Source organism: Rhamphochromis longiceps, linkage group LG6 (assembly GCF_057381845.1).
Source record: "Rhamphochromis longiceps isolate RC_006_pf linkage group LG6, R_longiceps_female_GT1.1, whole genome shotgun sequence".
Lineage (NCBI taxonomy): Eukaryota > Metazoa > Chordata > Actinopteri > Cichliformes > Cichlidae > Rhamphochromis > Rhamphochromis longiceps.
Genome location: NC_140562.1, coordinates 21425766 through 21438503, shown reverse-complemented (window position 1 = coordinate 21438503; position 12738 = coordinate 21425766). Strand labels below are relative to the sequence as shown.

Sequence of the window (12738 nt, the reverse complement as noted above, 5' to 3'; positions counted from 1 at the left end):
GCTGATTTGATGTTTTAAAAAATATATAAAGTTAAAGTCGAAATAATTATTTTGTAAGATGGGTGACTTGTACATTTTTAATATCTACAATCTGGAAATCAGACAAGCTTGTTTTTTTAATATCATACATCTTTGTTTTTAATTTAGGATGTATAGTGCAGAGAAAGTCAGAGCCTGATCATCGGTGCATTATACATGTAACACCTCCATTATCATGGCTTACTAGAGTGCTGGAAAGACACAAAATAAAAAATCTGAAGTTGCATTTTTTTAACCTCCAAAAGTATTGAGAAAATTTTTTTCCATAATGTTTGGACACATGAAAACACATAATACAAATTAAATTATATAGTAACTAACAAAATGGAGAGCAGACCGTAGGTTAACATCATTACCTAACTAAACAAAATTACTGAAACCATGTTTGTTTGTGGAGTTTGTTTTTAAATATGTGCTTGAGATTTTAGAGTTGTTGTTACACCCATGTATAACTACAGAAGCCCAGTGTGAAAGCACGTTATTACCAAAGGGTCAGCTTGACCAATTTACGGCCATGATCATGCATTTTATTTAGAAGCTAAAATGCAGCAGATCAAATATAGTTCCCGCTGATTTTGACGGGGTTTTTTGTTTTGTTTGGTTTGTTTTTTGCATGTGGAGCACTGAAATTTCTGACCTCCTGTCAGTACGCTCCTCTTAGCCCAGTGCCTTGTTGCCATAGCAACCACAGACCCAAACACGCAGCGCTTGTGTAACTTTATAAATAAAAACTGTGTTACATTTTCAGTAAGTGCAAAGCTTACTGGTTGTTAAAAGAAAGCTAAAAAAAAAGTTTTCAAATAAAATTACAACTTTTTTTCAAATTCTGAATTCTGGGTTTTACTAATTAAATACAACCCTACACCTTTTACACGCTGTAAATCCAAACAGTGAAATCTTGTTAAGTTTTATTAAGACATTGGGGTTAAAAAAATTATATCAATTTCATTAAAAAAAAAAAGTTCCCCCTGTGGTATTTTCCATCCTTTACTGCGACGCCATGACTTCTACTGTAACCCGAGTCCAACCCAAGGAGTTTTTTGGGGAAGAGTAACAAGAACAAGATGGCTGTCCCGGGATGAGAAAACTATATTCTTTTTTTCACGTAAACACGGCATTTTAATGCAGCGGACAGTTCAGTCCAAATACCTGTTTATCTAACAACTTTAACCACTTTAAAGGCATCACTTTGAAACGGACGTCGTTTTTCACGGGACTTTTCGGGAAGTTTCTAACGGTTTGTTGAGGGTGGAAACTACTGCATTAGCTATGAGGAGCAGGACATCGTTACTGAGATCTCTTTACCGTGAATTTTACGCACACGGCAAGGTTTTGTGATCTCATTCAATTGGCCATTTGACTAATTTTCTGCTTTATTTGTTTGGTTGTTTTTTAAGGCGTTTAACAGTTTAGTTTGTCACCTCTGAAAGCTTCAGTCACTGCTGTTTATGGGTAACATTTAGCTTTTTCGCATGCCCGCACCATATTATAATAATAAAATACATAAATAAATAATAATAATAGCTGGACCATGAGTTCATCTCGAGTCAGACCCCAGCAGCTGCCTCAGAGCCAGGCTGCTAGGTCGGCAAACAAACTCGACTCAAGTGAAGGGATAGAGATGGAGAACATCCAGCATCAAGACCTGGGTCTCGGTGGAGTCGTAGGCACCCCGTCCCCACCTTCGCGACAGGCGTGGAGCCGGGATAACCCGGGTTTTGAACCAGAGGACGAGATCATGGAAGCAGACTGGCCTCAAGCGAGTCCCGGGAGAAGGTCGGCGTCCACGACCTCCGGCAGCAGCTGCAGCAGCAGCGGTCTGGGTAGCTACAACCGTGGGGGCAGCAGCACCAACATCCCCCGAGGAGGACTCTATCCAACCCCGACTTTGGAGCAGCAAGACAGGCATGGGCACCCCAGCTGTCTGAAGCAGATACTCCAGAAAATCAGAAGTAGGTGACGATTTTTTATTCTTATTGTAAAGAATAACGCCAAAAAAACTTGTACGGTTCACTGACAGTCATGCTATTTTTTTTTTACTAAGTGTTATTTGTGTTTTTACTTTGTAACTGTTAATAAAGACGATGCACGCATAATAAAAAACAATACTTTATTTTCGTCCATTAAAGTAAGGAATCACATATATGTTTGAATTCTGTATGACCACCGCTTTCTTCTCTATTGTTATCAGTAAATCTGAGTTCAATAATTGCACTAATATTGTCCTGATGTGTCATAGCCTTTATTTATCTCATGTATATAAGGTTTTATGCAAAGATGGAAGCCTCGAGTGTTGTCACTCTTCTAAACTTTCCTGAGATAGTTGCACATTTTGTCTCTGTGTAAATGTTGCACGTTAATAGTTAACTGTTTCCTTTGTAGTTCTGTGGGGCACAGAGCTGATGGAGGAGAGTGACAGCAGTCGAGAAAGATACCTCAGGAATGTACTGAGGGAGATGCTCACATATATCGCATTCCTGATCACCATCTGTATCTGTAAGTAAACATGCGAGTCTTGTTGTGTCCTTTAGGAGTAGTTCCTCAGAAGTGACTTATTACTTTGATCATTATTAAGAAATACTTAGGAGATCCCCCTGATAGATAGCATAAATTAAGCTCCAGATAACAGTTGTGGACTGAACTGAGAGTGACTCATGGACAGCTGTTTAAAATGTGGCATCTGTCCTGTTGCTGAAAATTTACTTTCCATACTCACAGCTTAATGAGTCTGGCAGAAAATCTAAATTTCAGCATTTGTCAACGGGCATAAATTCAAAAAACAGCACAAATTTCAAATGGCAAAAAGAAGTGGCATGTTTGGGAAGAAAGTTAAAATAAAATAAAAAGAACTCATAGTAAAGTTTTCCCTTCTCTCTTCTTGCTGCAATAAAAAATGCCAAAGTGTGGTTTAGGGTGGATCAGGAAATGATTTCCTGGCAGACACCATTAAGGCTTATTTTGCCAGCCTGAGCCCGACTGTTAAAGGCATTTTCCAGAACTACTGAAAAACTTGCAGAGAATAATAATGCATTACAAAATTAAAAGTAGATTCAGCCTAATTTTGAATTTAAATGTTCATAGGGTCCTTACACAGTCAGAGTGCATGTAAACTGTGTCATTGATGCTGGTGCTAATAGAAATTTCCTTCTCTTTCCTGTCATATCCTGATTTGTTCTGCAGTGACCTATGGGATGGTGAGTGTAAATATGTACCATTACACCAAAGTCATGTCTCAGCTTTTCCTGGACACGCAGCTGTCTGCCGGGGACCCCTCTACTTTTAGGAGCCTGTCAACCATGGAGGATTTCTGGAAGGTAAAGTGTAACATTCATCCTGTCGTTGATGTCTTTTACTTTTCTGCAGTTTTGTTATCATTTCACAACATCTCAAGAAAGGAAGGTCATGTTTAAAGGAGTACTTTAAAGTCAACTTTTTCAACTAATGCTTATTTGCTCCCTACTGATGAGATGCATTTGAAGTTTCTGATTTTGGTGATTTGGTGATAGTGGTGATTTTAATATTCATGTCTGCTGTGATGCTAAATCCCTGGTCAAGGACTTTCTAAATGTTAATGACTCTTTTAACCTGACACAATGGGTCACTGTCCCCACTCATGAAAAAGGACACATACTGGACTTGGTCCTATCCCAGGGGTTGTATTTGTGCGTTACAGAAATATATTATTTGTTTAACAGCTTCAGTCATCGTTGTTGTTTTTATTCGTTGTTGTTGTTGTTGTTTTTATTGCATCATTGTCGTGCATTTTCCTTGTTTAGTTGCTCTTTAGTTTGTATAGTACTTTGTATATGTAGTATGAGCTGTTGGAAATGTGCTATATAAATAAGTTTGACCTTGATCTTTAGTTTGTGTTAAGCTAAGAAACTTTAACTTTCGGTTCATATTTATCAAATACATGTGAGTGTGGTTGTTGATCTCATCTGTGAACTATTTCTTTATTTTAAAAGTGCATGGCAGTTTTAGTCTTGTGAAGTTGGTGTCCATCAGTTCAATCAGTGCAAACTTAGTAATAAACCACACTTTTGATTACAAGAATTAAAGATCTTTCTTCATGCCTTTGTCTGCCCTATACTCTCAGTTCACAGAGGGACCTTTCCTCAATGGCATGTACTGGGAGGTGTGGTACAATAATAAGAGCCTGCCAGAGAATCAGAGTCTTATCTACTACGAGAACCTCCTTCTTGGGGTGCCGCGCCTCCGACAGGTCAAGGTCCACAATGAGACCTGCTCTGTCCATGAAGATCTGAGGGATGAGGTCCAGGACTGCTACAACCTATACACCCTGACCAATGAGGATACTGCCCCCTTTGGTCCCAAGAATGGAACCGCGTAAGTTCATGAGTTTAAATTGGTTACATAAATATGTATCATATGGGATGCAGATATATTACTATCTACATCCTGTATGTTTCTCTCTTGGCCTCTGTCAGGTGGTTGTACACCCCAGAAAGCGAGATGAATAGCAGCAGTTACTCAGGTCAGGTGTCTAAATATGGAGGTGGAGGATATTACCAAGACTTGTCTCGTACCAAAGAGGAGTCAGCCATCCAGCTGCAGGTTCTGAAAGATCACTTGTGGCTGGACAGAGGCACTAGGGCAGTCTTCCTCGACTTCTCTGTCTACAACAGCAACATAAATCTTTTCTGCATCGCCAGGTAAGAATCAATAGCCTTGTCATAAATTATAATGTTGGGTTGTAACAGATTTATTGAGCTGAAACTAAAATAACAAAACTACAGATAACATACTTTGAAATCATTATTATAGTTAAACGTAGGTACAAATATCTTCAAGAAAATGCCTAATTTTAATGTTTCCTGAGTTTGCTACTGAAAATTCACAATTTGAAAATAAAACAAAGTAAATCTAAAAATAAATTTGCAGTTTTAATTGCAGCACAGAATAAATTTACTATAGACCCCTCTTTTCAATATATCATTTTTTAGATTTTCCTCTTGTATGACTGGACTATTAGTTTTAAGGTCTTTATAAGCAGAAATGGTGAAAAATGCCCTTAGGTCAAATTGCCTATTTTTGGATTCGATTCTTGAATTTAAACTGAATTTAACAAAAAGTAAAAAGCTTTTAGTATTCTGTTAACTAAAATGTGTGTGGTAGCATATGGTTATCACCCGGTGCCTATCCACATTACTTTGCTGAACCTCAATGGTGGTGACTAGTATGGATGTATACACATGGCTAAATCCAAGAAGGAAGTTGCTGAGGAAAATACTCACCAACTTAAATCTACTTTGCCTTCCATTGTTAATGAGGATTAGAAAACCTAATCATGCTCCTTCCTGACTTATCATCAGCCAGATTCTTGATTTACACACTTTAGTTTGATTTGTTTCCACAACATAACAATGCCAGCTACCGTTGCAATAGCTGACTAAATGTGGTGCATTTGTCAGGTTGCTGGCAGAGTTCCCTGCTACTGGTGGCGTAGTGACCTCTTGGCAGTTCCAGACGGTGCGACTGATACGATACGTGTCCAGCTGGGACTATTTTGTTGGGATGTGTGAAGTGGCTTTCTGCCTATTCATTCTCTATTATGTGGTGGAGGAAGTGTTGGAGATCCGCATCCACCGCCTACATTACTTCAAGAGCCTGTGGAACTGTCTCGATGTTCTTATTGTCACGGTGGGCATCAAGGTTAATTTTAGGATGATTACAAATTTGATTTGATTTGATATTCACAGACTTTCACTTGTTTGTTTCTTTCAGTTGAGCATTGTTGCTATTATTATGAACATAACGAGAACAGCCATGGTTGGAAACCTGCTGAGAGGCCTGTTGGAGAACCACACTGCTCACCCCAGCTTTGAGCCTTTAGCCAACCTGCAGGTTCAGTTTAACAACATGGCTGCGGTTATTGTCTTCTTTTCCTGGGTCAAGGTAAAAAAAAAATCTTCTTCCTTTACTTCATTATTCATCCAAGAGACCTTCAAGGAACACTTAGTGGAATTCACCAATGCAGCAGAGTCGACTAATGCGAACACTGTCTCACTTCCTCTCAGCTTTTTAAGTTCATCAACTTCAATAAGACCATGAGTCAGCTGTCCAGCACCATGTCTCGCTGTGCCAAGGACCTCATGGGTTTTGCCATCATGTTCTTCATCATTTTCTTGGCTTACGCTCAGCTGGCCTACTTGGTGTTTGGAACTCAAGTCAACGATTTCAGCACTTTCCAAGCCAGCATGTAAGAGCCTTGAAAATTTAGCTAATGAATGTAGGAACACCTCAAACCAGTGTTATTTCCTATTGTTGTTTAAAATGTTTTATTTGTTTGTTTGCATAGATTTACCCAGTTTCGTATCATTTTGGGAGACTTTAACTTCTCAGAAATTGAAAAAGCTCATCCAGTTGTTGGACCTATATACTTTACAACCTTTGTCTTCTTCATTTTCTTTATTCTCATGGTAAGTAGAGAATCCACGTGATTTGTTAAATAAGTAACCTTTGTTCTGGGTTTTAAAATTAATGCTCAGTTATCCTACAATATTTTCTCTCTTTATTTTTTACATAGAACATGTTCTTGGCTATTATCAATGACACATACTCTGAGGTGAAGGCTGACATGTCCCAACAGAGGTCTGAGATGGAAATGACAGACCTTATTAAGAAGGTATTGAACAACATTTCTATTTCATTGTTATTTGTTATTAAGGCAGATTTCTTTTAAATTGGTTTTGGCTTTGATAATAATAATAATAATAATAAGTATAAGCATGTACACCTGAAAGTGTGATTTCTTGGGTGTGACTGAATCTTAACAGGGGAAGTATTATGACACACTTTGTCGTCTGTTGTATATTTACTGTGATGTTGTTTGATGCTCATATTAAAGATCAGTTAGGCCATGTCCTCTCACCTGAGCAGGCACCTTGGAACGAATCTGGGCTGTTATGTCGAAGCTTGTATCTAAATAAATAGGGAGAACCATGACTTTCATTTCATCAGTTAGTGGGAAGTAAAAACTCCAGACATCAGAGCTGTGAATTTGGATGTGGCTGAGATGGGGGCGGGGCTTTAAAGCACAACTTCTGTCTTCAAAGAAATGCAAAGAGCAGCCAGTCACAAGAAATTAAGTTTCATAATGATGATGTTATGCGGAAAATGGGCAGACATCAGGTCTTGCTGTGGTGCATTCAAGTGTAAAAACTCTGCTTTGTAGTTTTAACAAAAAGACTGATGCTTTTCTCTTGAATCTATCTGAACCATGTGTGGAGTGTTGGGTGGGCAGTATTTTCTGCTTTTTGTGAGGTTTTTCAGGCTTTCCTTGCTGAGAAAAAGTGGTAGGACTGCAGTTATGTGTTTCTATTGCTGTCCAGAGGTGGCAGAAGTACAGACATTCTGTACTTAAGTATAACTAAAGGGTATTAAAAAATATTCCAGTAAAAGTTGAAGCATTGAGTCAACTTCTTTATTCAAGTAAAAGTAAAAAAGTACAGGCTCTAAAATGTACTCAAAGTAGCTCTTTGAAGGACCTTTCTACCAGTTATTTTTGTGCTAAGCTAACTGAACCTTGTATTATACTAATGGTAAATGGTAAATGGCCTGTATTTGTATAGCGCTTTTACTAGTCCCCTCTAGGGACCCCAAAGCGCTTTACACACCCAGTCATCCACCCATTCACACACTGGTGGAGGCAAGCTACAGTTGTAGCCGAGGCTGCCATATTGCGCCATCAGCCCTTCTGGCCAACACCAATAGGTGAAGTGTCTTGCCCAAGGACACAACGACAGACTGTCCGAGCCGGGGCTCGAACCGGCAACCTTCCGATTACAAGGCGAACTCCCAACTCTTGAGCCACGATCGCCCTATGTATAATGTAATTATAAAATAATATTAGTACATAGAAATACAAACTTTATTTCATTCTACATTGTATTTCTAATAAAGGTACTCAGAGTATAAAAAAATAGCACTATTTTCTGTTTCCTCCATTGTAGAGACTTTGCCTCTAAACTAGAAAATTAGTAGGGAAGAGGCTAAAATGGGATTCAGCAGGTGGGAGAACCTTTAAATCCACCACAGTACAGCAAAGTAACCTGTTTATCCCGCACTAAACTGCAGAGTCTTTTCATTCAATCTTTAAACAACACATTTAGTCTCCCTCTGTTTTTTGCAGCATGTATAACAATGTGAAAACACATGTCACATGGACAGACACGATATTTGATTTTAAAACAAGAGGACTTACATGTAAGCTTTAAAGTTCCAGTTTATGATATCCCACTGAGCAGTCCTTACATTTAAATCCAACCTCGTCTTCCTCTCCTGTCTTTCTTATCTTTCTCCATCTTTGAGTGAAGTTAGCGCTTTCTTTTCTCTCCCTGCTGGACGTTTAATCAGAATCAGAATAACTTTATTATCATTGTCACAGGTACAACAAAATTAAAAGTGGTCCCCGATCAGTGCATCTAGCAACACACTGTGTTTGTTTCAAAATGTAGGGAGTGAAAGTAAAAAGTTGTCAGAAAAAAGACCTACTCAAGTAAAGTACAGGTACCTGAAAATTCTACTTAAGTACAGTAACGAAGTATTTGTACTTTGTTTCTTCCCCCCTATGTCGCTGTCAGTATATTATGGAAGAGACTCATTTATATTACTGTAAATGTAATTTGAAATATTTCTCTGGTTTCCTTCCCCCAGAGTTGTAACAAAGCTTTGATGAAGCTGAGACTAAAGAAGACAGCGGTAGATGACATCTCAGACGGTTTGCGTCAAGCTGGGGGGAAACTGAACTTTGATGAACTCCGTCAGGATCTAAAAGGGTGAGGAAACTCTAATTCTGCTAAAATCCCTCAGAGTTGTTGTGCTCAGTTTGTTGAATATAACACTCATGCAGCCTGTCTTCAGTGTGTACTGTCTCTTAATTTCATCAGAAAGGGTCACACAGATGCAGAGATTCAGGCCATCTTTGCCAAATACGATCAGGATGGTGATCAGGAGCTGACAGAGCATGAACACCAGCAAATGAGAGATGACCTGGAGAAAGAGAGAGTGAGTGAAGTCCCAAGCTTTTATTTTTACCATTTGGTAAAACAAGAAAAGAGTGTTATTTCAGTAACTGATCAGACAATCTGCACATAAGTGCAACAATGCAGCCACAACAGCAGATGTTCAGTGTGTCTCTGCTCATACGCTAGGAGGACTTGGATCTGGAACGCAGTTCGCTGACTCGACCCAGCAGTGGGCGGAGCTTCCCTCGTACCCAGGATGACTCAGAGGAGGACGACGATGAGGACAGTGGTCACAGCTCTCGACGTCGTGGCAGCAGCTCTGGGGGTGTCTCGTATGAGGAGTTTCAAGTGTATGAAGTTTTTTCTTTTCCTTCCTCAGATTTATCAGTAAATGATATTTAAAGAAATAATAATAATAAATAAACTGCTGGGCAGACTCAGTTAGTAGAGAAAGGACCATGGTGATAACTGGATGTAAGCATGGAATGAAGTCTAATTGATGACAGTTTTTGGTGATTGTGAAACATTGGAACATCCTGAAGTATAGGTTAAACTTGCGCAGCATGAAAACATTTTGCCAGGAACAAATAATTATTTTTTAAATATATTTTTATTATATTAATGAACACATAGTCTTGACAGATTTCCTAAGAGTGTTGGACAGACTAAAGGCGAAGTTTATTGTCAATTCCAGAAACTAAAACAACAACAACAAGAAGCTGCAAGTTCAAGTTTAGATCTAAGGTCCAGATTTATTACAGATTTGTTAACTGTCAGTATTTATTATAGTAAGTTAAATATTTATTCGTAACAGTAGCTGTGTCTGTCAGTGAACTACAACTCTACTGTATTAAATTTATGTGGTTGATGACAATAAATAGATATCAATCAGGCATAACATAATAACCAGATGCCTAATATTGTTCCCCCCTATTGAGACATGGACTCCAATAGACCCCTAAAGGTGTGGTATCTGCAGATTCGTTATGTTCTGTTAGTCACGAGGTGCAGCCTCCATGAATCGGAGTACTTTGTCTAGCACATCCCACAAATGCTTGATTAGACTGAGATCTGGGGAATTAACTTATTCAGTAATTTGAGCTATAGTAGCTCATCTGCTGGATCAGATCACACCACATGCATCGGGCCAGCCTTCACTCCCCACATGCATCATTTTGGCCTTACCATCTATCATCCTGTCACTGGTTCACATTGGGCCACTTTTGATAGTTACTGACCACTGCAGACCAGGAACACATCACAAGAGCTGCAGTTTTTGTCCAGCTTGTCCCTTGTCAGACTCACTCATATCTTTATGCTTGCCTATTTTTTGTGCTTCTAACACGTCAATTCTGAGGACAAAATGTTCACTTCCTCCCTAATATATCCCACCCACTAACAGGGGCCATGATAAAGAAATGCCCGATCGGTGTATATGCAGCACTGGACATTAGCGAAACTGCATCTGTATTACTGCAGATGTGTTAGCATCGTCCCTTTGCATATCTGCCAACACGTGCTGTACACAAAGACTGATAATGTAATAATGATTTAATTTTGTCATCAGCTAAACTCATCAGCTAATGTTGGCAGGCAAAAATGGGTATTGTGTGTCACGTCGTAGTATTTCATGCTGTTCTGAGTGATAGCAGCTGCAGCGCTATATGACATTTAACAACAAGAGAGAAAATCATTCTTTGTTGTGCAGGCTGGTGAGACGCGTGGACAGGATGGAGCACTCTATCGGCAGCATAGTGTCGAAGATCGATTCAGTGATTGTCAAGCTGGAAGTCATGGAGAGAGCTAATCTTAAAAGAAGAGACGTGGTGAGCAGGCTGCTGGATGGAGTCATGGAGGTGAGGTGTTAATATGTTATTATGTTAATAATGTTATCACATGACTGAATGCGTCATTTGTAGTGTTGACTTATGGCTGAATTGCACCCTGCAGCTCCCCTCAGTTGAGTTTTAAAACTGTATTCTAGTTTTTGAGGTTTTTAGGTATTTTTTATTGTTTGGTTCATCACTCTCAGTCACTCCCTCGAACAGTGATGAACACTGTGGTGAACACTATCGAACATTTAGGATTTAAGCAAGAGTCTTTTTTTTTTTTTTTAAATACTTGCCTTACATTCAGGAAGAAGCTCAGAATGAGTTATTATAAGTTAACTGGATAAACTCACGAGATGAATACGTGTGGGTTGAGCTGACGTTAACATAGTTTGACATTTAATCTGTTTCCGTTTGTCAGGATGAACATCTGGGGCGGGACACAGACACACACAGAGAGCAGATGGAAAGGCTCGTCAGGGAGGAACTGGAGCGCTGGGAGTCCGATGATATGGTCTCACAGGTCAGCCACCCACAGCCGGCCACTCCTGTTGGCCCGCGGCCTCGCCCTTCCTCGTCCTTGTCCACCGACGGCCTCGACACAGGCGTGAATGGGAGCAGCCATGTGTGAAGACTTGGCATGCTGAACTCTGCAAAGAAACTTTATTGGATCCTAACTTAATATGTGGGTCTTTGTTTTCCAGCAGAATGTGCTAAAGCTCATGGAAGGTGTTTAACTTACTCGACATATTAGAGAGGAAGTCAAATGCACCTCACCTGGTATACACAAATGCACTGAAAGAGAGAGGCTGTCACATGCAAAGGGTCTTTACTCAGTCTCACGTATTATTTTGACAGATGACGAAAGGTAAACAAAACAGACAAGGTGCTGAGGAACAGTGAAGGATTTAATCATTACACCACAGTATTACACACGCATGTACCAGCGAGCAAGTATATTCAGAATTCAGTGTATGATTTTAATATTACATGCTTTCGATCGCTGTATGCACAATTATTAGCATTTACACAAAAGCCCTTTCTATGAATAATAATGTTGCTGATTACTTTTTTCATCATTTTAATATGCAGTAGGTACAAGCGTGGCACTTCCTGTCACATTTACTCATCCTTCCAATGAATTAGCTTATCGTTTTATGATACATATTGTAACTTTAAACAAACTTCGATTTGGAGTGCATCCAGTGTTCATGGGAAACCCATGCATTATTTTTCCTTTTTTTAAAAAAAAAAAAATCTGTTGTGCCAAATAAAGTGTTATCAAAATACATCAGGGGGACTTTACTTGGTTTTATCTCACTTTACAAGAAAACATATATATATAAAAAGAGAGAGAAATCACATATTATATACAGTATTACAGATGAGTCATTATTTCAAAGCAGAATCAAATAATAGTCATACTGTCTACTGATCTGAACAGAAAATAAACTGCACCCACAAACTTCCCTGAGACTGGTTCTGTTGGAGGTTTCTTCCTGTTAAAAGGGAGTTTTTCTTTTCCACTGTCTCCAAGTGTTTGCTCATAGACGGTAATGTGATTATTGGCTTTTCCTTGTATTATTTGTAGGTCTTTACCATACAAATTAAAGCGCTTTGAGAAAACTGTTGTTGTGATTTGGTGCTATATAAATAAAATTGGAGTGAACTGAAAAGTAGGCCAAAAGTCATTTTGGATTTGTCTAAGAACGAGAAAGTTTAGATGCAGCAGTTTTAGTACATTGACATTTATTTGCAAATGATGTTAAATTAAAAGATATTTTACACATTTTAAGGTTTTCAGTAACCAAAATTTGGTTTGTATTTCAAATTCTTCCATATACACTGATTTAAAGTTACGCAAAAAAAAAAAAAAAAAGTTT

At 38.8% G+C, this 12738-nt stretch overlaps 1 protein-coding gene across 2 annotated transcripts; it reads left to right on the top strand.

The window, feature by feature from the left end:
- Window positions 1-1050: 1050 nt before the first annotated feature.
- On the top strand, window positions 1051-12422 carry pkd2 (polycystic kidney disease 2). 2 transcript variants are annotated; one of them, XM_085409686.1, is made up of 15 exons: window positions 1051-1991; window positions 2422-2535; window positions 3220-3353; window positions 4136-4386; window positions 4488-4712; window positions 5472-5700; window positions 5785-5955; window positions 6078-6259; window positions 6359-6479; window positions 6587-6685; window positions 8716-8837; window positions 8949-9066; window positions 9216-9376; window positions 10735-10882; window positions 11277-12422. In XM_085409686.1, exons 1-15 carry the CDS (start codon window positions 1571-1573, stop codon window positions 11484-11486), a joined length of 2706 nt encoding a protein of 901 aa, XP_085265812.1. In that variant the 5' UTR covers window positions 1051-1570; the 3' UTR covers window positions 11487-12422. The 2 variants fall into 2 exon arrangements, with proteins under 2 accessions (XP_085265812.1, XP_085265811.1); XM_085409685.1 differs by having other exon boundaries at window positions 1052-1991; window positions 9213-9376; window positions 11277-12419.
- The last annotated feature ends 316 nt before the right edge of the window (window positions 12423-12738 follow it).

Coding starts and splice junctions, on each gene's coding strand:
- pkd2 (XM_085409685.1), top strand. CDS start 1,571: ATGAGTTCATCTCGAGTCAGACCCCAGCAGCTGCCTCAGAGCCAGGCT. Junction 2,536..3,219: donor CCTGATCACCATCTGTATCT/GTAAGTAAACAT, acceptor TTTGTTCTGCAG/TGACCTATGGGATGGTGAGT. Junction 8,838..8,948: donor CTCCGTCAGGATCTAAAAGG/GTGAGGAAACTC, acceptor TAATTTCATCAG/AAAGGGTCACACAGATGCAG.